This window comes from Pithys albifrons, chromosome 4 (assembly GCF_047495875.1).
Source record: "Pithys albifrons albifrons isolate INPA30051 chromosome 4, PitAlb_v1, whole genome shotgun sequence".
NCBI lineage: Eukaryota > Metazoa > Chordata > Aves > Passeriformes > Thamnophilidae > Pithys > Pithys albifrons.
In genome coordinates, this window is record NC_092461.1 from 71,723,982 (window position 1) to 71,750,294 (window position 26,313).

Below are 26,313 nucleotides of genomic sequence, written 5' to 3' on the forward strand. Positions count from 1 at the left end.
TTTGCTATCCCTGTATAACCACATGATTGCTTAAGCTGATAACACTTAAACTAACAGGTAATTACTTTGTCCAGAATCTTTGGAAATACAGCAGTGCGTTTATTTGAATATTTCCTGGGTGCCAAATTGTAGACACAAACACGCTCTGTCCACAGATGAGGTCTTCAGTCTGTTTTAAACCAAACATTTCTGTTCCTGTTGGGCTGTTAAGTAGGGAATATTTTGGAGCATGTGGTTTCCTGGACAAAGTCATTTACATTATGCCCAAATCCCGTTTTTGAAATTTTTAGCTCTAATAAAATTATTCAGAACAACAGTTCATCTAAGTAATGGAACACTTGATAGGCCACAGGAGAGCTTTAGAACAGTGAAGTTTCCTCCTCTTTTCCTTCTTTTTTGCCTGCATCCTTCACATGTACCAGATAATTTATTTGCTTAGGTTGTTTGGTAAAAAGGAGCCAAGAAAGTTAACATTTGCTTTTGGATTAAATTATTAAAGATACACAAAGTTTACCATTTGTTGCAGACTAAGAAGCTGAGGGTTGTGGGGTTTTTTGGTTTTTTTGAGAGTTCCATAGTAAGTGGTGATTCAGCCTGATCTTGCATGTCTTATGGGATAACCCAAGAGGGGTGTGAATGCAGACAATAAAAAATTTAAATGTTGCAGGGGTTTGAGTCTGTTAAAAGTCTGGTAAAAGAGTTTTCATCTTGACATTTTCATTTTGTTTAGGAGCATGACTGCCAAACAAGTGATACTGTTGGACACTGTTCACAAAATGTTCCAAAGTGAAGAACTTCTTTCAAATACTACTCGTCAAGCATTTATGGATCGCTCCCTCCTTACTCTCTTGTGGCACTGCAGCTTGGATGCACTGAGAGAATTCTTTGGCAAGATTATAGTACAGGCTATGGATACTCTTAATTCCAGGTTTACAAAGGTATGTATTATTTTTCTTTTAGAATTAGGGAGGATCTAATAAAATGCTGGTGTTAGTACATACATTTTACTTAACTTGGAATGAAAAACTAATGGAAACCATTTGCTTTCCAGTTTTCTGTTTCTTGGAACAGAAGTTTGTGCCAGTGACATAGTTTGATTATTATTGGGAAACTTTTCTTTATTCCTCAACACACTGTTCCTTTGAAGTTAATGCAGGTTTGCATATCAACTGTGCATAAAAACTGGTTACTATCTAAAGGGATCTGAAGTTCTGTCAAAAGCAAAACCACATTCTAACTCTGAAATATAAAAACTGTATGAAATTTTAGCCTGTTACTACATTGTAGGATAGAGATATTCAACCTCCATATTGAAAGCTCTAAAATTAAGTACATTACTTCAACAGAAAGAAATACATCTCCAGTCATTGCAAAGATTCTTCAGCAAGGATTTAGGAGCACAGATCTTCCTGTCTCTATTTACAACCTGTCTTCCAATTTAAGAATACAGTTACATACAAAGATTTTGTTGGCAGTGGAGGTCTTGGCTCTTGCTGTTAGTTCTTAACTCTCATGACTTTACTGCTGCAGCTGTTTAAAGTCAGTAGGACAACAAGATGCTGAAATAATCCAAGTTGAGTAACAGTTATTGAAACAAAATGCTAAAACCAAGACTTCTGTAGAGTCTTCCCTGCTTTGTTTCTGTGGCTGTAAATGCTTGCACCAAAGAGAGGTGCATAAAGAAACTCATGAATGATACCCAGTATGGTAACAGGTATGTCTGTTTTACTTACAGCTGTTGTGAGTCTGAGCCATTACTTGATGCTCTGCTTATTTTCCTCCACTATCCTTGTAATAATTTAGGCCAATTGTAGTTAAGACAGCTCACCTAATAAACAGAGGTCAACATGGTTTTAATAACTGTACTACAAAGGAGCTTAGAATCTGTCAGTCTTTTATCATCTGTTCGTTTCTCTGTTTTAGAAGGTAGGAGTAAGCTGAAGGATGTCTAATAGAAACCTAACGTAACTATGGAGCTATTTAGAAAGGACAGGATCCGAGAAATCTCTTTCTCAGGTTTTATTCGTTTGTTTGCAGTCCAATGAATATGCTTTTGATACACAAGTCACCAAGAAAATAGGGTATTACAAGCTGCTAGAAGTGATGTATGTACGTCTTTCAAAAGAGGATGTTTACTCCAAGGACTCCAAAATTAACCAAGCTTACCGTGGCTCCATGAGTGCAGAAGGAAACGAACTTACCAAGACACTAATAAAGTAAGACTATTGTTTATTTTTTATTTACTTTTAACTTTCTAATTAAGTTTTGGCAAGACACACTTTTTTAAGTAGACCATGTGAAACAAAATACGGATTTGTTCAAGAGTAAATGCGATCTGATGTTGTTTTTGGTTTTAAATTAAATACATAATATTGAATTTGCATTGAGAGAATTATCTGTAGTGTAGACTGCAATCCTGCGTCAGGATAACTTTTGCCTCCTGTTTTTGTCCTTTTTTCCTATTTGTTAAGCTCATGTATTTATTTTACCTTTTCAGTATGATTCTTGGCCTTTAATTTGTGTTTTCACAGTGTTGGTTTCAGGATACTTACACTGCTATGTGGAACATGGTTCTGTGTTGCAAAATTGGTATTTATATGATTGATGAGAAGATGAGAGGGATTTTCATTTACATTTCATATTACAGCAGCACACCCAATAGGTGTAATTTGGCTTAATCACCACTGAAGAGGGGGACAAAAGAGAAATACTGAATATATGTGCTAATTAGTATTATTTATTTGGTTAATATTCTGAGAAATATGTAAGATATCTGAATTACTGCTCATTGTGTTTTGATTTGATTTGATTTGATTTTACAATACTATGTCCTGTGAGGCCTTCGAAGTATTTCTTCACTATGATTTGCAGAGCTGTAAATGGCTTTGGGCCAAATACCTATAAAAATTCCATCTAAAGTGGTTTCCTCCAACTGATCTATAGCACGGTTTAGCATACACATCCATTCATAATTTCATGGCAAAGGACTGTGAGAGAAATTTATGTATGCATCAAAACATATCTCCATCTTATCTGAGCATTGCCTATTATCACATTCCCAAGGGCTGCTGTGTAAATACTCAGGGAGTTGTTTTTGTCACTGATGAATTGTTCCGTTTTAGGGCAGTATACCTGTTGAGAACTTAAACAAGTCTGAGGTGGTTTAATCTGATCATCTCTCTTGAAATTCTGTTGATTCACGGGTTTCTGGTTGGGACCCTTCCCGTGCTTCTTAAAAGGCTTCTGATGATGTTTTCTTCCCTGTTTGTATTTTAAGGTCATGCTATGATGCATTTACAGAAAACATGGCAGGAGAGAGTCAGCTCTTGGAGAAGAGGAGACAGTATCACTGTGCAGCATATAATTGTGCTATTGCTGTCATCAGTTGTGTCTTCACTGAAATTAAATTTTATCAAGGCTTTCTTTTTACAGAAAAATCAGAAAAGGTGAGAAGCGGTTACTTCTATTAGAAGGCTTCCAGAGCATGAGACAAAGTGATGTTCCCTGATGGCAATAAATCAAAGAATGAAACCTGAATGACATGCAATTATACTAACAAACTACCAGTGAAGCAACAGAAGGAGTGGTAGCTGACTGTCTCATGCAATTTGAATTGCTGATGAAAATTTTACCATCTCTTTGAAGGGGTGAAGTAGTGATACTTACCCTGTCTTGCTTCCACTCTCAATCAATTTTCTAAAATGTGAGGTTAAACATCTCCTATTGTTTAAGCTTTTCCAGTGCTTGAAATACACTTGGATGAGAGAAAATGTTTTTACAGAACACTGTTCTGTGAATTTTAAGGAGTTGAATAGCAAAATTTTCTTTGAAGTATTGATTTAGAAGGAAAAACATGCCTTATTTTCTACATTCTATATTAATCAACGTTTTTATAAAGAGGAAATAAAATACATTCAAAGCAATCAATGTGCAGCATTATAATTTTGCTTTTTCCTAACATGCTTTGGTTTGCAGAACTTGCTGATTTTTGAAAATTTGATAGACCTGAATCGTCAGTATACATTTCCTGTAGAAATTGAGGTGAGTGAGATTTCTGGCCTTTAGTGGTCCTAATTAAACAAGGGTTATGGCTCTAACAGTGTGGTCACTGAAGACCAGGTCAATTCTTACATATGGAGAAAGAGGATAACAAAATGGAGTATTCCTCTAAGTTTTTATAATGTGTTTTTCTGAGAGAAATCCAGTCTTGAAATTTAGAGCATACCCACCATGCATGTAGCTTTAACATACTTTTTAGCATACTTACTCTGGTAATGAACAACTGTAGGAATAAGTGATTTAGCTGTTATTCTGCACCATTCGTAATAATAATTTGCAACTTGGGATTTTCATTCATGTTAAATGGTTTTGATAATTTATTGGCAGTTCTGCAAATAAAGAATTAATCTGTAGGATTTTTTTAAAAAGTGACTACTTGTAAAAGAATTAATTAATTAATTAATTAGAACTTTATTTCTTGCTGTTTAGGTGCCTCTGGAAAGGAAGAAGCGGTACATTGCTATTAGAAAGGAGGCAAGGGATGCAGGGAATAGCAGTGAGGGTAGGAAAGTCATTTATGACTATGAAAAAAAATGCTTTCTTACCTTTCATACACTGTTTATTGCTATGTTGCTAATTGGCTTCTACACTAGGAGGAACAAATAAAAGAATTCATGTATTTTATCTAACAATCAGTTCCCAGCCACCTTCAAGTTTTATTGGCCAAGAAAGGCTTGTTGCATGTTATTGCCTTGATTAATGGTCTATTCCTTTTTTTCTGTCTAGATGAACCCAAGTATTTAGCTTCTTCATCATACATGATGGATAGCAGTTTGAGTGAGGAAATGAGTCAATTTGATTTTTCTACTGGAGTTCAAGGTTTTTCTTATAGCTCCCAAGATGTTACAGCTAGCAGCAATCTTTTCAGGAGAAAGGTAACATAGTGACTTAGGTGCTGTGAAAAAGAAAGGTTTTATGCTTTCTTGCAATTGCATGTATTTACTGGGCTTGAGAAAGAGAAATCTGTAGCCTCTGGTACTTGTTCTACCTGACCGAGAATGGGCTCCTCCAGAAGATGAGGAAGGGGACTTGAGCTATTTTCTGTCAGTCACTTCTCTTTTTTCCTCTCTCCACTGTCTACAGTTGGAGAAAAACAATGCCCTACCTTAGGTTTCTGAAGCTGAGTGGTGTCAGTGAAGTGCAGCCTGAGTTGTGAAAAGGTGACTTGTGTCTTCTCTCTAGCATAGCCTCTGACAGCTGTGTTTTGCTGATAGGCCACTTGGTTTCCTTATTTCCCTCTTCTTTTGGTCTCTGACAAAGCTGGTTGTATCCAGTGCATGGAATAAATAATCAAACACTTCATTATTTTTGTGTCGCTGTTGTGGCACCTTGTATATAACTTTTGCTCTTGGGAGATACTAAGCTCTGTTCTTACAAGACTTGAAATTGTGTTCCTTCTGCAATCAAACATATACTGATAGGATAGATATTTGCTATGAAACAGAAAGCCTGTGAAAGGATCACAGACACTGAAGATGAAATCTGTCGAAGTCACTCTTAACATTGGTAAAGATAAACTGTTCCAAGTTTTGGAGCAAGGAGGAGTTTTAGCTGCAGGGAGGTTAAGCAGATAGAAAGTACATTTCTGTTTTGTGTGCTAGTGTTGTAATTTCTAACTAAACAATTTTCTTTTGTGATTTGATCTATGTGGCAAAAGAGGGCTGCTGTAGATGCTAGTCAGTTTGAAGAAATACATCCATAAAAATAAGGCTTTCCCTTTTTGGAAGGTGTTAACTCATTTTTTGAGCTATGAAATGAAATAATTTCTCTGAGGTTCAACTTAACTCTTCCTGCTTTCAGCATTTGCCACACCTATTCTGGCAGGTGGTAAAGTCCGAGTAACATAAAGTTGACATCGCTTGGCACAAAAAGTCAATCTGATACATATATTTGGGAGGTGTCTGTTTGGGCAACCCATTTGTTGCGCACACTGAGCAGATAGTCAAATCAGTAAACACGGATAAGATCAGAATGACTCATGGCAGGATTGTGATTTAAAAGAAATACGGTGTTGTTATTAATCATAGTAATACTTTTTTGCAGGAGCCCCCAGAATACACGGTTTCAAACGATGAGATGGAACTGGAAATGGACGAATTCAACCAACATGAATGTATGGCTTCTATGACCACACTGATTAAACATATGCAGAGGAACCAGATCACACCCAAAGTGGAAGAGGCCAGTATTAACCAAAAAGTTGGCATTTTTCCACTAATGTTAGCAAGAAAAGGAAGTCATGATTGAATCCCTCAGCTTATTTAGTTCTGTGGTTTTTAGCTGGGGGCTTTTGGGCTTGGTATACCTAATGGATGCAAGAAATTATTTGGATTTTTTTGCTCATTTCTTTTACATATCAGGGGACAGTTCCAGCAGATCTTCCTCTTTGGATGAAATTTCTGCATGGCAAATTAGGAAACCCATCAGTACCATTAAATATTCGCCTCTTCATAGCAAAACTTATTGTTAATACTGAGGATGTGAGTAATTTTTTTGTAATTTTTTTTCTGTTAATGTAACAGGTTGTGTTATAATATCAACTGTAACTATTTTGGGGTGAAATATTTCATCAGCTGAGACTTTTGGTGCATTCAAATTGAGTAGTTTGCACTGAGAAAAGGAAGCACATTGTCACAACATCTAACTTTACACTGACACAGTTCTTATCGGCCTTTTACAAGGCTCACTACCTCTAGTTGTTAATTAAGAACAATCTGACTGCATCAAACTAAAGTAGAGGTTTATTTTTCAGTCCTCGTCATCGGTGGGGTATAATGGAATTGAGGAATGGTGGAGAAAAGCATGTAAAATTCCACATAGTGCAGTATTTGAGTGTAATAGTAATACTTTTTCTCCCAGACTACTTTTATAAGTAAAGGGTGTCCCCAGTACATGTCTTCTGTAAACTATAAGTAATTTATTAATTGGTACTAATTGGCAAGAAGTGTGGCTGATTATGCTTGCCATCTTTGCAGAAGCAATTAAAATGTCTTATTAACGGTCACAGATGAGTCTTACAGAAACACTTTGAGCTAAATGAAGTTCTTGTTGCAGAAATATACTAAGATGGCATAATGTGTCTTCACCTGAGAAGGAACATTTTCTAGCTCTCACTCTTGGGTAACACATTATCAATCTATTTCACACAGTGATTTTAAAGTACTAATGTATTTCTGCCTGAAATTTTCCAAGTCCAAAAATGTTGAATGTGAGACTTAATTCAAGAAACTTTATACCCATTAATGCTACTTTTTTACTAAAGCTGTCTGAAATGAAAGGGTAGATGAATGGCATACTCTTTCAAATCCTTTAGAAACAGGTTTTTTGGTGTGAGAGCCCTATTATCTAGGCCCTAGTGAAATAATTAATTTTCTGTGAATAATTGGATAAAGGTTTCTAAGCAAAAGTGAGAAATGTAGTTATGGATACTTTTTATTTTAAAGTTATTTTAAAATTTTTGTTGCCTTGGAGGTTAAGCAAAGTGCTAAGAGGTTGGTTTAGCAGTTTTACCTCTAGTGTTTGTTGGATAACAGATTACTGAATAGTTGGGTAATTTGTACTTTATCATTGATTTTCCATAGGTATTCCGGCCTTATGCAAAGCAGTGGCTTGGTCCATTGTTGCAACTTGTTGTTTCTGGAAATAATGGAGGTGAAGGGATTCATTACATGGTAGTGGAAATAGTAGTTACAATCCTTTCCTGGACAAGTGTAGCCACTCCCAAAGTAAGAAAATGCGAATGATTGTTTGTCAATGAACCAGCAGTTTGTTATTATGCACTTAGAATCATTTTATACATCAGTCCACTGTTCCTTTTACATATTAACTTCAAGCATAGCTTGTTTAGTTGCTTGCTTTCATAAAACAGTATAAATCTTCGTGTTGGAGTGTCACTATGTTTATTTTTGGTGCTATTCTTTGTAGGGCAATATTAAGGATGAGATTTTAGCTAACAGATTACTTGAATTCTTGATGAAGAATGCCTTCCACCAGAAAAGAGCTGTGTTCAGGCACAATCTGGAAATCATAAAGACAGTTATAGAGTGTTGGAAGAACTGTCTCTCCATACCTTACAGGTAAGCATTTGGACAGTTGCTTTCTTTTATCAGTATTTAGAAAAATACTAACGAGCATTATCAAAGGAGATGAAAACACAAATTCAGCTGCAATAATAAACTTTTTGTCCCTAGGGTGGACGTTGGAACTTCAGAACCAAACTATCCAAAGACTGTAAATGAATTTGTAAAACTACAATGAGAGGGACAGGGAAAACATAAAGGATTACAATGGCAGTAACAAAACCAGGGATATTGTCTGCCAAGATGGTTTTTTTTGACATTTTGAGTATTATTACCAAATATTGATGCATTCCTAGTAAGACTTTTTCTGCCTGCTGTGCCCCTGAGCTTGTCAAGCATTTGTGTGGACTTGCAATCCCTTTTTAGTTGTTTTGGGACAAGGCTATTTTTGGGTTTTTTGCAAAGCCTTCTTCATTGAAGCTCAGTATTTACTACTTTCTACTGTTTTTTGCGTTGTCTGTATATGTCCGTGGGTACAGAGGCAGTGAGTGACTTATGGTGTGTCTCTTTCTGTGTTTTCATCTATATAATTCCTTTTATGTTTTTATCCAACAGTTTAATATTTGAGAAGTTTTCTAGTGGAGACCCTGATACAAAGGACAATTCAGTGGGAATTCAGCTGCTGGGAATTGTTCTGGCTAACAATTTGCCACCTTTTGACCCAAAGTGTGAAATAGATCATGTCAGGTGAGAGATGCAGGTTTTTGGGGGATGATTTTGAAAAAAAGCCAAAGAGAGCAAGTCTAATTTGTCAGCATGAATTATGGTAGCTGGGTTTATTGTTTTTTGGAATCTTTTGTCCCATCATCCCTTTGCTGTCATCTGTCAGATGTAATGCTATTCTAGCTGCAAATTGCAGACCACATTTATTTTGGAAAATATCTAGAAGAATGTAAGGGTTTTTTATAGTGGACCCCAGGGTTGCAGGTTCATGGAGAATTAATAGAGTCAAGAATTGCCAAAGCAGGGATTTGAGACATTGCAGGTGGAAAATCCATGCGCTATATTCAGCTCTTCTAAAAGCAGTCACATTCCCCTAGGCAGCTCAGATGAGTTTTTTGTTTCAGTCTAAATTTGCAGTAGTATTAGTGGCTTACCTCAGGTCTGCCTTTTTTGTTAGGTATTTTCAGGCTTTGACCAGCAACATGTGCTTACTAAAGTATAAAGAAGTTTATGCAGCTGCAGCAGAAGTGTTGGGACTTGCCCTTCAATACATTGCTGAGAGAGAAAATGTAAGTGAACTGTACTGTCTGACCATTCCTGTACTAATTTTATGTTCATCTTTTATATGACTACTCAATTCACCTGCAAAAATGAATGCATTTAAAACTCAACAGATTGAGTTAAAGGTTTAAACTACTAATTCAAGAGGAAAAGAATATGAGAGCAGAATAAATGCAGGCTTTTTGCCTTGCTCTTTTGGATCTGACAGTGATCGATCTCATTTTGAGGATTTGTTCAGCTCTTGCCAACCAACAACACTAGCATTGTTCATTTTAAAGCTGGGGGTTTCTTTAAGAGAAAAGAAAAGCAAATTTGAGGTTTGGAAGTACCTTTTGAGTATCTATATCTGAAGATGTTTATTAACTTGAATGTTTTGGTGTAAAATTTAAAGGTTGAACTATATTTAATTTTGAATACAGTTATTTTATAGGTAGTGGATAAGGTGAATGCAAAACTGTTACTCATCAAATCCTGAAGTATTAGAATTAGTGGATAGTTCTCGATGGTCACAGAAATCTGTTTGAGAGAGATGCTACAAATATTTCTTCTCACAACAGTTCATGAATTTCTGGAATTTGTTGCCAGAAGAGCTTCTAGGAGTAAGTAGCATCAGCAGGTTTAAGAAGAAATTAGGCAAATTCATCCACAAAAAATTGTCCTGAACAGGTTCTAAAAACAACAAACAACAATGTGCAGTCCCAGATCCCTAATCTAATGACAAGTACATGTTGAGTTATATGAGAGATAAGGAGAACAAAATGTGGCCAGGATTGTGTTTTTCCCCTAAATATCCTTCTGCAGCTGCTATTTGAGACAAAAATACCAAGATACTGGCTAGAGTAGTATTAGTCTGACCTTTTAGGCTTTTCTTACTTTCCTCCCTACTATTCTTACTTCTTTCCCTACTTAATTCTATTCTGTCTGTTTGTTCACCATGTTTTATTAATATTTGTAAGTCTTCTCTTTCACAGTCTTCCAAATTCCCTTAAAGCAGTATTTTGAATAAATGAGCAAAGATGGTGCAAATTTTATCCTTATCCACAGCTTATTTCTTTGACATTAATTGCAGATTGTTGGTTATTTTTCACCTTTTCATTACAAGTCTAGTTTTTTACGTTCGTTAATCAGAAATCTTCTATACAGAAGGACAAGCTGCTTATTATTTATATAAGCACATAAAGCAACTTGTATTTGAAAATTAAGGCACAGGTTCCAAACCAGTCAAAGAAAGCTCACAAACGTACTGTTTAAGCAGCAGTCATGTGTTTCAGCCAGGCAGGAGCCATGAAGCACCATAAATGTTAAGATGAGTTCAATGGATCTTACCTTGTGAAATGCATTAGAATCAAACTGTACAGGAGCAGAAGTATGTGTTATTAAGGTGATTATGAGTTTCATGAGTATCCTTGTCGTACTTTCTCATTTTCAGGTGCTTGAACATCCAGTTTATGATTTTGTCATAAGACAATTAAAACAACATCAGAACACCCAACATGATAAGTTTATACAATGCTTGAATAAAGTTGTTAAGAATTTTCCACCTCTAGCTGACAGGTATGTCATGATTTACATGGTATCTTGATTATAGATCTAGAGGAATAATAGAAAATAACTTGCTTTTCGTTGTGGACTTCTGTTTGTGTTAAGGTTTATCAATGCAGTATTCTTTTTGATACCCAAACTTCACGGTGTGATGAAGACCTATTGTCTGGAAGTAATAATGTGCCGGGCTGAAGAAGTTCCTGATCTCCACTTGCAGTTAAAGAGTAAAGACTTCATCCAGATCATGAATCATAGGTAAGTGGTCATGTGATTACAGTGCATAGTCCAAATTTCTTGATAATATTTTCTGTGCTGGCAACAACATTTTCACATTCATAAGCATTTATAATTCACATTCATTTTTTAGTCACTGCTTTGCTAATTTGAGGTAATGTGGTCTGGGAGTTAAGTGTTAAGATGCTTAGCTCACTGTGAAAAGCAAGCAAAACCCCCTAAATAACACCATAGAGAAACACCACTGGGATGTCAATTTCTCTAGTATGTATTAGTTCAGTTGCATTCTTACTCTCAGGTTGAATTCACCACTATTTACCTAAAGCCCTTTCTGCAAAACCAAATACCATTGATAAAATATAAACTGATCTTCTGGTTCTGTCCAATTGAAGAGAAAAGCAATGTAACTATTTTTTCTTTTCCCTCTCCTTTTAGGGATGATGAAAGACAAAGGGTTTGTTTGGATATAGTGTACAAGATGCTGTCTAAACTAAAACCATTAGAGCTTAAAGACCTTCTTCCTGGAGTGACAGGGTTCATTTCTCACCCTTCTGTAATATGTCGCCAGCGCATGTATGATATTCTGATGTGGATTTATGATAATTACAGGTATGGATTCACTGCTGATGTTGTCTTTCAGTAGTTTGTCACAGACAGAGTGAAAGTGTTTGTAACAGTCTTCCAACTTCATGTCCCTTGGTGCAGGATTTTTCCAGTTCTCAGAAGAATAGAGCTTGTGATTTGCCTAAGTGGCTTTGGCCTTTTGTGGCAATTTTATCTCTTCCACTAAGGGCTAAATACTTGAACCTGAGGTTTAGCCCAGAACTAGGATGTTGCATCACCACAGGATGATGATATAAGAGGTCTTAGCTTTGATGCTCACAATTCTTTTCTTATTGCCAGAATTTGTAACTAGTAAAAATTACACACTATAGAAATTTGCTGATAGATAGAAGGTGTATCAAGGCACTTTTTATGATCTGGATGCCTTCAATCTTGTAGTGTAAAGATGGCCTTTCTGTTTGATCCCTTGAAATAGGGAACAGGCGCATACTCAGTTTGACAAGAGGATTGCTGTTGAATCATCTAAATGTTTATGATGTGCTTTTTCCCAAGATAATTATTTGAATGGACAATTATTGTGAAGGAAAAGTACAGGCAATTTTTACTCTACCATCACTTAGGAAAAGCAAATTCTCTGCCTTTTTTTTTACTTTCAACCTTGTAAACTCAGAATTACTTCTATTTGACCTTTATAATAAATACCTAACATATTATTTAGCTTTCTGATTATTTCTTTTTTAAGTAATGGAGATAAAAGGAATTTTTGGCGATGAAGACCTCACATTATGAACAAACTGCAGTGTTATCATGCCGAGTTGAGATTTTTATGATAAGGGCATAATCCTCCTTTTTCCTCCACCATCCTCATCCTCTTTTATTTTGCTATGGGTTGTTTGAGAGAAGTCATTAAGAGATATTTTTCTCCTACCATCAGTGATCCAGAAAGTCAAGCAGATGATGATTCTCAGGAAATACTCAAAGTGGCAAAAGAAGTGCTGCTTCAAGGACTAACTGATGAGAATGCTGAACTGCAGTGAGTAAACAGCGTTGTGGTAACTGTCTGAAATAACAAATACTTACATTGCTTTTCCTTAGTTTAATAGCAAGAGTTGATCCTTGTGGTGTTTTAAGTATTTGCCTATAGAAGAGTAACAGTGAGATAACGCTATTTTCTGTATTGTGTCCCAGAATGTTACAAGAAATGTAAGTCAAGCACAGGGCATTTGAACAAACTTCTAAGCCCTGGGGAAGTTGTTTCACTGTGTTAAATGTAATTCTGCATTAATCTTCCAGAGTTTTTGAACAAGGAGAACCTTGCTATACGCAGACACACAGCAATAGATTAAAAGTTGAAGGGTGTTGAATTTTTAAAATTTCTTTTGGTCAAGCAAAAGATAGAAGAGGAGATCTTTGTCCTTATCCACCCATAGCACTTCTCAAGAGGAAAACAACAGAAATAATTTTTACAGAGTAAACCTCTAATAGCAGGCACAGAGCATGGTAGATAAAAGAGAAATTTGATGTCATTCAGCAGACGATCCATGGTATGAAAGTGTTAATTGGGTGCTTTAAAATCTTATTGTACTGGGGTTTGGGAGTGGTTTTTTGTTTGCTTTTTGTTGTTGTTGGTTTTCACCTGGCTTTTTTAGAAGTGGAATTTTTTTCTGTTTGCAGATAACCAAGAGTAACTTTATTCCTTGCCTTTACAGACTAATTGTTAGGAATTTTTGGAACGATGAGACAAGGTTACCGACAAATACTGTTGATCGCATGCTGTCATTGTTAAATTCTTTATATTCTGCCAAGATTGAAACACAGTACTTGAGCCTAATCACAAATTTTCTGCTTGAAATGACTAGCAAGAGCCCGGATTATACCAGAAAAATATTTGAGCATCCACTGTCTGAATGCAAATTTCAGGTGAATTGTAATGTGTTTGGTGTGTAACCATGTGACAAATTCCTTAATGTAATTACCTCTCAGATGAGAGTGGCATAACGGATTTTTGAAAGTTTTTTATGCTCCCTACTTAACAGTTGCAACAGTCATGAGTTGTTCACAGTATCAGAAGTCTGATGATTTTGTTGGGGAAATGGTTTTGCTTTCTTTTCAAAAAAAGGAAATATTTAATTAAAATAATTGTATATACCAAATATAACTGATACGTAGAGTACTGAAGTACCTAAAAAGGACAGTAGTGGAGAGAAACACCATAAGCTGCAGAAATACTGGGAAGAAACAGGATTTCTAGTGCAAGAGCTGTCCTCAGCTGACCATTCCAAATTAGTGAGCTTTTTTCCTGCGCTGGAGAACTTCTATGTGTTTGCAGGGGTTTTTTTATTGTCAAATTCTGCCCCTGTACCTGGAATGATATTTTAAATTCTGTAGTGTAATTTCTGCTATCCTGACTCAGCGAAGGAACGCCAAAAGCCTCCATCCTTATTGTTCTAATTAAAGTCTTCCTTTGTTCATAGGACTTTGTAATTGATTCCAGCTGGCGTTATCGAAGTAGTGTGCTTACACCTATGTTTGTGGGGACTCAAGCTTCTCAGAGTATGCACAGGAATTTATCACAAGAAAGATCCCTTTCTGCTTCTGGGTCAGTCAGTGGTCAAGTGAGGGCTACCCAACGTCAGTATGAATTTACACCTACACAGCATGTCAGTAAGTCCAGACCAGTGTCTTCTGAAATGTTCTTGTTTGCTATAGGAAGGATTTAATTTCTGCTGCATATGAATTTTTAGTGTAAAAGTGTAAATACATTTAATATTTTGTTTTCAAGGGATTCTTTTATGTGTCGTGAGAAAAAACATCCATCACTTTTGATTAGTCTCATACATATTTTATGTTCTGCATAATAAAGAAGAAATTTGTTTCTTACCTAACTTGAAATCTGTTCTGCCCAAAACCACTGGGAATTACCTTTTTGGGAGAGAAAGATGACCTACTTCATAGATGTTTTCACTTGATTCATATGTGAGTATGTCACAGCTTTTTTGCACTTTTTTTATATAGGTGGTAGAAGTTCTTTTAATTGGCTAACTGGAAGTAGCATTGACACATTGGCCGAGTATGCAGTTCCTTCATCCTCTGAATCCTTGTCTTCATCCATGCTGATGGTTAGCAGACGGAGTGAAAAATTTAAACAAGCAACCTTTAAACCAGTGGGCCCGGATTTCGGGAAAAAAAGATTGAGTTTGCCTGGAGTTGAGGTGGACACCAAAACTAAAGGTCTGTAAGCCTTACCTAAGTGCAATTTCTATATAACCAGTACATTTTTATAAACCATCTTTGTCAGTTATTTGGTTGGCAATCTTTGACGCATTCTGATGAAAGTTCATCTTGAAAGATTTTGTTTCCAAACATAATGAGTGGCTAAAAGCTAGGATTGTGATAGGAATTGTAAAACTGTACATTGCTAGATGAAAGAACTGACTGTATATGAAACCAGCTGGTGTGATCTCTGCATTCCTACCTCTCCCTAAGATGATCATAGCATGAATGTCAGACAATTCTGTCTCTTCTGTTTTAAATTTAACTGCTTATCTCTTTCAAGAAGAGATCTCTTTAAAAATATTTTTTCAAAGCATTTCAGATGTGCTGACGTGATCTACAACATGTTGTAATCTGTCATTAGAATTACTTGCTTTTTTTCTGAGAATGTTCCTTCGTCTACCCAGCCAATAACTGAAAATTATCAGTAGTGTTTTGGAGTGGCTTGGGCTACTTCTCCCTTTTTAACCCTTGCCTACTTTTTCATTAAAATTTTTACCAAAAGGATATGATTAGAGTTCAGGCAAAGAGCTATAAAGATCAGCCTTTCCAATACCTGACAAGTGTTTCAGGGCAGTTTTGAACAGACCATTCTGAACTACAGAAATAGGGAGGTCAGTCTACCTTCCAATTGGTTCCTGGTCTTCTACCAGGAAAATACTAGTTATAATGGTATATTTTTGTTTGCTCACTCTGCTTTCCTAGGAAATAGACTGAAGTGAACAGTCTTTTAAGTGGTCTTTCTCTGTGACTGTCCTGAGCAGGAGTTGATCCAGTGACAGTTCTGTAATCATAACTTTAAAAATACAGTATGATATTATTATTACCAAGTCTTTGGATGTATTTACCATCTCTTTTATGTAGGGAGTTACATACTTTATGGAATATAGTGGAAATACCAGACTTGCCTTTGAGAACTTAAAATAAATCTCTTGTATGGGGCAAATTTGCTCATGAGTTTTAGTGCCTTTCTCAGTACAATAGTTTGATCTTCATACCACTTCTGTGTGCTTGAAGTTTCTATATAAATGCTTATTACCTCTTCTCATCAGAGCAACTTAATCTGTTTTTATTTGCCGTCTTGCTGAAAGGCCTTACATTGAGTTGTTGGATAGGAAACTTATGAGACTAGCTGGTAAGCTAACAAATACAAAGGTGATGTTTGTTATTACATGATGTTCTTGCCTTAACTTTGAAGTTTGCTTGAGAAAGAAAAGTTGTGGACATGATCATATGTTCTCTAGATACAGAAGAACGAGCAGAAATTCTAAGACTGCGGCGACGTTTCTTGAAGGATCAAGACAAACTCAGTCTGATTTATGCTAGAAAAAATCTGGCTGAACAGAAAAGAGAAAAGGTTTGTCAATCCATATAAGTTTAAAACCTTAAGTCTCAATGCTGTTTGCAGTCTTTTACTTCATCTCTAGTGGTAACTTTGTGAAGAAAGGATAGTGTAAGGTACTGGTTGCTACTTTAAGATCTTCAGAAAGTTTAATTTGGAAATCATGCTATTTATATGCTTTAAGCCAAATTATGTTACTCCTTAATGTGCATGAAGTGGTTTTACGTGACAGAGTCCCTAACAGCTATGGGAAGCCCTTTACAGTTGTCAATTTGAAAACCAGGAGCCTTGAAGCTACAATATTCTGCAGAAATAAGTGGAGAATGTTATCCAGTGTCTGAACATGAACTCAAGAATGTGGTCCAGCTGATGGACAAACAGAACTATTTTGAACTTTTAACCTCAAGGAATGTCAGTAATAATCATTTGCTGAGTGTTTTTCAAGGTCAGAAACTTACTACTTTGTGGGTTTCCTGGTTGTGTTATGCACTTACAATAAATCTAAGTATTTTTAAGCTCTGTAACAGTTTTTCAGAGGTTCCTGTTACTAAAAATAACACACATTATTGTCCACAAATGATAACAGTTAGACCTAGAGCAAAGGAACCCAGGACAGAGAGCTATCCATTTGAGACACTCTTGTAATTCTTTGCAGATGCAGACAACTGTGTAAACAGAACTTACGTCTGGAAGAACCACACAAACACCTATTTTAGCCAATTTGTGTTTACTTGCAGGCTAAAGCTACAGTTTCCTCCCACCTTGCAATAGAGAACTTGTAAACGCCTTCTGTATAGCAGTCCAAAATACAGCCAACAAAACCCCCTCTGATATTACACACAGAAGACCAGAGGAGACTCTGAATGCTGTCAGGATTCCTTAAACACTCAAGAGATTTGTTGTACATAAACACCTATGGAACTCTGTCATTTACATTAATACTGTATCTGATAGGGCAAGCCAGGAAAAACTAGATCCTGAGCAAGAGAGTATTTGGAAATAGCTTTAGCAGTCGTAATTTTTTACAGCACATTTGTCTTGAAAGGTTTCTGAAAATCAAACCTTTAAAGTTCTGTAGCAGAAAAATTACCTCAAACAGCAAAATTATGAAGAGTTTACAGAAGAGAAAAAAATCTGCAAGCGTCATGTTTTTATCTCTTCCATTTTACCAATGTATATATCCACCCATTGCCTGCTGATTTAATTGGCAATGGCAGTAGTTAAAAATAAAATCCCAGCCTGTAAACTTACTGATGATTTCCTTATAATGTGTTATAAAAACAAAAAAAAAAGCAGAGGAAGAGATAGATTTTGTTTGTATTTGGTAGTAGCTTTTGTTCAATTTAAATGTATTCCTGTAAGCCTCAGCAAAAGGCAGGACAGCTGTTTAACAGCTGCAGTTTGCAACAGTTTTATTACAGTTTGGTTTAAGTTTTACTAGGATCATAGAATTGTTAAAGTTGGAAAAGACCTCTAAGGTCATCAAGTCCAACCATTAACCCAGCACCACCACGTTCAGCACTAAACTGTGTCACCAAGTGCCACATGCATGTCTTTTAAACACTGCCAGTTATGGTGTTTCTACCACTTCCCCGGGCAGCTTAATTGTTCCAATACCTGACCACCCTTTCAGTGAAAAATGGTTCATAATATTTAATTTACACCTCTCCTGTCACAGCTTGAGACCATTTTCTCTTGTCCTGTTGCTTGTTACTTGGGAGAAGAGACTGACCCCCACCTCATTACAACCTCCTCTCAGGTAGTTATAGAGAGTGCTAAGGTCTCCCCTGAACTTTCTCTTCTCCAGTGTAAACAATCCCAGCTCCCTCAGCTGTTCTTCATGAGACTTCTGCTCCAGCCCCTTCCCCAGCTCTGTTCTCCTTTACACACACTCCAGCACCTCAATGTCTTTCTTGGAGTGCAAAGCCCAAAACTGAACAAAGGATTCCAGGTGCTGAGAACAGGGAGACAATCATTTTCCCACACTAGTGCTGATACAGGCCAGGATGCCATTGGCTTTCTTGGCCACCTGGGCACACTGCTGGCTTATGTTCAGCAGCTGTCGACCAGCAGCCCCAGGTCAGTTCTGCTGGGCGGCTTCCCAGCCACTCTGCCCCAAGCCTATAGATTGCATGAGGTTGTTGTGACTTAAAGGAATCAATTTACCAGGTTCATTCTTCTTCCACTCCCTATCCCACTGTATGAAATAAACCACACAAGCTTTTGGAACCTCATTAGGAACCTCACCTGGGGCAGGCTGAGAAGAAATTATGTATACTGCTGTGGCTCAGCTGACAGGCAGTAACTTACTCAACCATAGCAGCTCATTAACTGTCAGTCATAATCATTCTCTTTGAAAGTAGCCTTAAATACTGCCTTTATGGAAGCAGGATCTACAAGGTATTCATATTAGAAGTTAATGGCTGAAGAACGTCTGTGAACAAGTGTCATGGTTTGGAGTTTTTAACTGAGTAAGATAATTTTACATTTAACCTTATTACAGCTTTATAGAAAATGTATTTTTCTATTAAGCATGGCAAAAGTTTATAAAACACTTCAGAAATGCTCTTGCTTATTTTGTCTTATCTAGATACAGCTCTTTCTAAGTAATACAATTATTAATTTTAACATGAGCAATGCATTTCAGGAGATGAAATCTGAGCTGAAGATGAAGTATGATGCCCAGATTACTTTGTACAGGAGTTACCGAGTTGGGGACCTTCCTGACATCCAGATTGAATACTGCAGTCTCATTGCCCCTCTGCAGGGCCTTGCCCAGGTCTGTCTGCTTTTCAAAGGTCATTTGTGAAGGTTTCTGTTTGTGAAGAAAAAATGGCATGTGGCTGGGCTTTTAAAATTGCTTTGTTGTTTTGTAGTTTACCATTATGATACACATTTAAAGATCCTATTTTGAGGGAGTGTTTCTCCTAGCCCTGTGCTGGTGCAGTGGTGAGAGAAGAGGCCTTCTACCTTGCTGCAGTTGAGTCAAGCACTGAGGACCTGATACATCAGCTCTTGTCCTTTGCCTCTGGGTTCCTCTGCTTGGGAAACAGTTGGTGGTGGTCTTTACAGACATAATTGCAAAGGACATCTCACTGTACAGTAACAAAACAGCCATTTCTCTTCTATTATATATCTGTAACAGACTTGTAAAATTATAAGTGAACTTACTGTGACAAAACTGGGCTCAGACTACTCAGAAAAGTTGATCCAATATTCCTTATTTTACCTCAGAGCAGTAGAAACTGTAGGCTGAACTGAGTAGTAGACTGAATCCCGTTTTACAGTCTTTGGGAAGTCAGAGTCTTCCTGGTTACCTTTGTATTTCATTTCTTTTGATGGTCCCTTATCACTGTGTAGAGGGAGGAAGTAGCACACTCCTGAGTTATCTGAATAGCTTTAGATAAAGAGTTAGACCAAATTCCAGGCCCATGGTAGACCAGAATGCATATGATTGTATAACACACACAAATGTGTTTCTGGATTGAAAAAATGCCTTTAAGTCTCAGATACAACTGTCTGCCTGTACAGGCAGTCTGTCTCTCTGTGTTAGGAGCAGGTCTCCTCACACATCCATGTCTTGTGTTTTTTTTCTGAAACCCTCTCTACAGTCTTTGGTGTCTGGTTCCTGTAATGGGAATTGGGAGTATGTGGAAATTGTAAATTCCACCCTCTCCACCAATACTCTGGCCTGAAACCTACATTGTCTTGGAGTTTCTTTATGTAAAAGAATTAAGATGGGATCTGAATGGGTAGTACTGTAATTCTCAGCATAGGTGAGATGCATGCCAGACTGATTAGTCCACTCCCAGAGTGTCCACATAGGGATTAGGTATGGGTTGGGTCATATCTTTTTATTTATTAGTCTATTGTGTCACAGCAAAATTCAGTGATCTTACTGCTTTTGTTGTAATTTACAGAAAGATCCAACATTTGCCAAACAGCTTTTCAGCAGTTTGTTTAGTGGAATTTTTCATGAGGTAGAAAAATCTAAAAGTCCTTCTGAGAAAAATGCCATTGTCCAGAAGCTGCTGAACAACTTCAATAATTTCCTCAGTATGAGCCTGTCATACTTTCCACCATTCATTGCGTGCATCCAGGTAAATCCTGCTATATGGTATGAAAGTAACTGAATGTAATGTCTTTATCTGAATATGTGGTAAACCCAGTGGTAGGGAAGGTCAAACACTGTCACTGAAGTTTAGACAGATGGAAAGAGAGTTGTTAACTAGATGGATATTTCAAGCTCCACTTGTTAAGACAGGTAATTTGTGGCTCTGAAATGATTTTTCAAGGTTTCTAAAGTATGTGTAGAGTTTGAGTCATCTTTTAATGTTTTAATTGCATCTGTAACAAGAAGAGATTTGATTTTAAATGAAAGCCATTTGAATTGAAACAAGAATTGAGAACAAGTGCTTATCTTCCTCTTTCTGGGAAGTGCTTACTGAGGAATTCTTTGATGTCTTGAGGGTATCAGTAGCTGTCAGACTGTTTGTTGTTAGCCTCTCTTGTTTATTTTTTCAAATTAGTACACCAAAATAGTTGGGTTTTTTCAGTAAAGAGGGAAGGACTCACTCCCAACAAAGGGTGAGTGGGTGCACCACAGTTGTTTCAATGGGAAGCAAACAAGCCTTTCTGCAGTGAGAATATACTGACTTGGAATAGATTGTGAATTGCATCTTTTAACCCAGTTTTCAGGGAAATTATAAAACTTGTCCAAGCACCAGTTTCATATTCATTGTCACTGTTTTTAATCTTTTTTGTCAACTGTGTTGATCTCACTGTTGTGTCTGATTCCTGGCTCTCAAAAGAATCTTTTTTTCAGTGGCAGCCAGTGGCTTCTTTTTTGTTATGAAAATTAAATACTCTGTGACAGCAGATGTCCTTCATAACACAGGAGAAACTAGTTTGGAGTAGCTTTGTAAACAGTGACAAACTTTGCTTCTTAGTACTTGTATTTACACATTTGAAAAAACATAATTTCTTGTTTACTTTTTTTTCTGTGCAGCTGCATAAAAGGTCAGGTACTATTGGGATTTTTCTGGACTGTCATAGTATTTTTCAAGCCAGTGTCTCACAATAGCTGTCTGTTAATATTCCCTCTTGACAGTGCGTTTGTTCATTCTTGGTCTTGATGATCTTATTTGTGTTGAATTATGCTCTTTATTAGACCCTATTAATAACACTTGCATTAGGCTACTTTTTTTCTGAATAGACATAAAATGCAGACTCAAAAATTAGGTAAGTTAAAATTCATCAAAGATATAAGCAATAAGAGCATCTCATTGCCATCCTCATTAGTAACAAAAGAACAACACCATAAAGGCAAGCCTCAGCTTGTGAATTTGAGCATCCTACATAACAGTGAGAGGAAGTCTTTTCTCCATTAGGAAGCAGAGTTCATGTTGATCAAGAGGGTGAGCTGGAAGAGTGAACAAGAGCACAAGACTGTCAAGGCTGTCATTTGGCTCACAAAGACTGTCCTAGTGACTTGGCCATTTGGAAATACAGCTTCTGTTTCCTGTATACCTGCTACTTTCTTGATATTTTTACCTGTATTTAGAAGACTGATTTAAGTATTTAAAAAAACCTTCAAGTAAACAAAAATGTTTATCCCTGAAAATGAGATTATTCTGTAGTTTGTCTAATGCTAAATATGTTAAAGATAGCTAGAAATATTGCTATGTCTTTAAATTAGGCAGGGGTGGATGAGTACAGTACTAGGTGAGTCTAACAGGAAGCTGTGATATGCTAAAACAGGCAACTGTGTGGATAGAAAGCCTCCAGCTCAGAGAAGATGTGGTTAATCGTGCCTTTGGCTTATGGCAGGAATGCACCACTGAATAGGTTAAGTGAAACACAGCTGCTGTCTAGCAGGCACAATCCTACTAACAAGCAGAAGGAAAAATTCAGGCTGTCGGTGTGTCTGTCCATCTGTCTCTCCCCCCACTTTCCTTGTGATTCTGTCCAGAGAGTTTCAGAATCACAGAATATTCTGGGTTGGAAGGAACCCACAAGAATCATCTAGTCCAACTCTTAAGTAAATGGCCTGTAGTTGTTCCATGTCCTGGAGGCACAGTATATGGGGTTATTCTGTCTTGTTCTCTGTCCAAAGAGCAACAGCACAGAAGGAAATGATTCCAGTTTCCTGGAGCTGGGAGTTCTGGAAACCTAATGGCTTATTTCCAAAGCTTACACTATGAGAAAAGGGATACCAAATAAGTGTTCTATAAAAGGTAACTATCAGCATAGTTTTACACCAAGTAGACACCTGTTGTTTTGCTTTATTTTACAGGAAATGAGTTACCAGCACAGAGCACTACTGGGACTGGATCCAGCTAATGTGAGCACAAGCTGCCTTGCAAGTTTGCAGCAGCCAGTGGGCATCCTTCTTCTGGAGCGTGCCCTGATGACTCTGTCTCCTGTGGAGGAGCCCCCGTCTAAGCGGATGCGCGGGAGGACAGAGCTTCCCCAAGATGTCATCAGATGGATTGAACTTGCTAAGTAAATTCTTATTTGAGACAAGTTACTCCCATTTAGGTTTGCCTTGTGAAGAACTCTGCCTTTATGACTTTTGTGATTTCTTTTTTAGTCTCAGTAACCCAACTCTTTTAGAATTAGATATGCTTTTAATTTCTTCTCAGTTACTTACTATCTTCCAGTGAGAGCAATTATACTTAACAGTTGTGTACTCTGATGATGCTATCAGGCTGCTGAAAAACATTTTGTTCATAGCTTTTCAGCTGCAGGAGTTTCCACATTTCAGATATTAACCTACAAGACGAATTTTATGTAATTAAGTATATATGTCAGATCTTAAATATTTTTTATTTTACTATTACAAGCCAGTAGTATTAATACTTATAAAATTATTATTTTTTAAAATAGCTTCTATTTGCATCGTTTTACATCTGTTCAACTAATTAAAATATTTCTCTTTTCAATTTTACTAGGCTCTACCGGTCTCTTGGGGATTATGATGTCCTTCGGGGTATTTTCAGTGGCAAGATTGGTACTAAGGAAATTACACAGAAAGCATTGTTGGCAGAAGCAAGGAGTGATTATGCTGAAGCAGCTCAGTGTTATGATGAGGTAAAATGACAGTAGGATTTTGTTGTTTCATAAATCTCTCATGACATAAAACTAATAAGCCACAATTAAACATTTTGAGAAGCAGCATATTGTTTAAAATGTTCTTGTGTTTTATTTGGTTGGTGGTTTAGTCTGTAAAGACATTGGTAACAGATGAGCAGTCATAACAGAACAGTAAGTATGATGCTTTCCTTACTGTTTGTTACAAAGGTTCACATGTGCCATTATCTAGGCTGACAAGTAAAACACCATCGGCATACCACAGCTCCAAGACAGCGAGTTGCTCATGTTTGTGGCATGAGTTACAGTGAGTAAATATGAAGGAGGATCTCCAGCCTTCTTTTAAGGTGTTTGCTCTTTAAAAATACGGGTTTACCAAAGACAGCTACCTGAAATTAACTTATATATAAATACTGACAAGCTTGAATTTTCTGCATTTAATGTGCTGTCATGCTCTGGTAAATGGGTAGATATTTTTATGAGACAAAGAATTACAATTAACTTCCTGGTGATTTAGAACTGAAATGAATGCCAGATTCCAGCTGAGAATCTTTTTTGTCCCCAAATTCTTTCCCTAGGCACTCTCTAAAGAAGATTGGCAAGATGGAGAGCCAACAGAAGCAGAGAAAGACTTCTGGGAGCTTGCATCTCTGGAATGCTATGACCACCTCACAGACTGGAAGGGTCTGGAGTATTGTGCTACTGTTAATATTGACAGTGGAAAACCTCCAGACCTAAGCAAAACATGGAGTGATCCATTTTTTCAGGTTTTTAGGAATTTCTTCATTGGTAGTGCACTGCTTTTTGTCCTACAGTATTGAGATTGTGGGTGAAAGAGAGTCTGATACATGAAAATAATAGAAGCAATTACTTCAAAACTGTGGCTGATCATATAGGATCAGCTCTATCACCACCTTTTGCTTTTTACAGTCTTTTTGTTGTTTTTATTTGTTCCCTGTTCTAAGAGTTACCAAACACTGGTTTTGAAACTAGAATTTCTTAACAACTTCTTGCTATCAGAAAAGGCTGTTGTGATTTGTTAGCAAATGAGAATTTGTCTAAAGGGGAAAGCATTCAAGAAAACCATTCAAACTATTTTTATATTTATTTGATCTGCCACTGATAACAAAAAACCTGATGATTTAATATTTCATTCCTAGAAATAAGGATTGTACTTTCACCTTCTAGGAGACATATCTGCCCTATGTAATACGCAGTAAGTTGAAGTTACTGCTCAGTGGGGAAAATGACCAGACTTTACTAACCTTTATTGATGAGGCAATGAAGACAGAACAGAAGAAAGCCATTATAGAAATGCATTACAGCCAAGAGCTTAGTCTCCTTTACATCCTTCAAGATGACTTTGACAGAGCCAAATATTACATTAGCAATGGCATGCAGATCTTCATGCAGGTAACAATCTCTTCTGTCTCTGGTATGATTTTTCTGTATAAACTTGTGGAACAAGTAAACTGTTGTTCCTATTGCTGCTGCTAGATTATACTCTGAAGAGAAACAAATAGATTGAAATCCAGGTGCCTTCCATATCATATGACAAAACTTGTTTTGAATTCACTGTTTGCAATGATGAGAGGTTAGTGAACCAGTGCATCCTCCCATTTTAATTTGTTTTCTTGTGCTGATTTCATCTTTTAGACCTTTTTCAGAGTAATTATTTGTTGAGATAATAAAAATTTTATTTCATTGGTCTTTTCAGAAGCCTCTTATGCCCAGAACAAACTTGCAAAGAGAGTATTGCAGTAAAAAGCTACAAGTTCCATCCATTACCACGACTGTCGGACTTTGCTAAAAGCTAGGATAGAAATTGCAGCTAGAATATGCCTCTATGCTTGTCCAAAGCAATTGCTCTCTGATTACAGAATATTAATTTACTTTTAATAGGTTGGGTTCTCAACCATAATATATAGCAGCAGCACATGAATAGTTTGTAGAGCACTGAATAGAACCATGTTGTAAATTCTATGAAATATTTTGTTCTCCCTTTTTTTGCAGAGCTATTCCAGTATTGATTCCTTGTTATATCAAAGTCGAATGACCAAACTGCAGTCTGTACAAGCCTTGACAGAAATACAGGATTTCATCAATTTTATGACCAAGAGAAGTAAAGATTTTTTTTCAAGCCATTTTCCTTTCATTGCATTAAATAACCATGGTTTCCTGAACTTTGAATTTCTGAACTCCGGTTTGAAGGAGCATAAGTCTGGAATGGCTTCTTACTGTTTTCTTGACAGTAAGAACTGTTACAGTTCTGTAAGGTAGCTTTGAAGATAATTCTGTGTTCTATTGCAAAGTTTTATTAGCATAGCTCTTGTGATAAGAGTGAAGCATCTCTTTTAAAAGTGTAAGTTGGAGTAATTTTTGGTAGTAAATAGTGGTTAGCAGAGATAAAAGTTGGATGTGGTATATAAGTTATAGCTATTGAGGTAGGCATGAAGTACAAATTTATGCCCACAAACCAAATCATATATTAAATTTAGTTAACAATTTCACTATATTCCAGCATGTTCCTTTGTGGAAAGGAACCTACACAGTGGTAATCCCCAGTGACAGTTGACACTGATGTCCTTATGGAATCTCCTATGCTTTAGCAATAAGGAAAAGCAATATGATCACTTAGGAGTGTTTAGTGCAAGCCCAGAAATGCAAGTCGGCTGCTTAACTGAGTTTTTTAATTTGAATGTTAGACTATGTTTTGCTCAGCCCTTTTTCATGCTGTTTGGCTTTAGATGCATTTAAAGTGTTCTTAATTGATTTCTAGGTAACTTAACTTCAGAGGTTTCCCTTAAGAGACTTCTCAGAATTTGGACAACCAGATATCCAGATGCTAAAATGGATCCTATGAACATCTGGGATGATATCATTACAAATCGGTAAAGTTACATT

The 26,313-nt window shown here is 36.8% G+C and overlaps 1 protein-coding gene across 3 annotated transcripts in view; it reads left to right on the plus strand.

Annotated features, from left to right (window-relative positions):
- PRKDC (protein kinase, DNA-activated, catalytic subunit) overlaps positions 1–26,313 on the plus strand; it is an 83,026-nt gene that overhangs the window by 34,549 nt on the left and 22,164 nt on the right. For 2 of the 3 annotated variants that reach the window (XM_071554563.1, XM_071554564.1), the window contains exons 41-68: positions 731–938; positions 2,038–2,216; positions 3,278–3,446; positions 3,976–4,041; positions 4,489–4,561; positions 4,786–4,934; positions 6,103–6,258; positions 6,420–6,539; positions 7,641–7,784; positions 7,984–8,135; positions 8,694–8,825; positions 9,259–9,370; positions 10,792–10,916; positions 11,010–11,159; positions 11,574–11,747; positions 12,637–12,735; positions 13,412–13,622; positions 14,177–14,366; positions 14,718–14,933; positions 16,220–16,332; positions 18,965–19,096; positions 20,238–20,417; positions 22,613–22,821; positions 23,271–23,409; positions 23,988–24,176; positions 24,598–24,822; positions 25,423–25,531; positions 26,189–26,300. In XM_071554563.1, coding sequence (XP_071410664.1) covers positions 731–938; positions 2,038–2,216; positions 3,278–3,446; positions 3,976–4,041; positions 4,489–4,561; positions 4,786–4,934; positions 6,103–6,258; positions 6,420–6,539; positions 7,641–7,784; positions 7,984–8,135; positions 8,694–8,825; positions 9,259–9,370; positions 10,792–10,916; positions 11,010–11,159; positions 11,574–11,747; positions 12,637–12,735; positions 13,412–13,622; positions 14,177–14,366; positions 14,718–14,933; positions 16,220–16,332; positions 18,965–19,096; positions 20,238–20,417; positions 22,613–22,821; positions 23,271–23,409; positions 23,988–24,176; positions 24,598–24,822; positions 25,423–25,531; positions 26,189–26,300 — 4,233 coding nt within the window. The remainder of the gene's footprint in view (positions 1–730; positions 939–2,037; positions 2,217–3,277; positions 3,447–3,975; positions 4,042–4,488; positions 4,562–4,785; positions 4,935–6,102; positions 6,259–6,419; positions 6,540–7,640; positions 7,785–7,983; positions 8,136–8,693; positions 8,826–9,258; positions 9,371–10,791; positions 10,917–11,009; positions 11,160–11,573; positions 11,748–12,636; positions 12,736–13,411; positions 13,623–14,176; positions 14,367–14,717; positions 14,934–16,219; positions 16,333–18,964; positions 19,097–20,237; positions 20,418–22,612; positions 22,822–23,270; positions 23,410–23,987; positions 24,177–24,597; positions 24,823–25,422; positions 25,532–26,188; positions 26,301–26,313) is intronic. The other variant, XM_071554565.1, reaches the window with a different exon arrangement.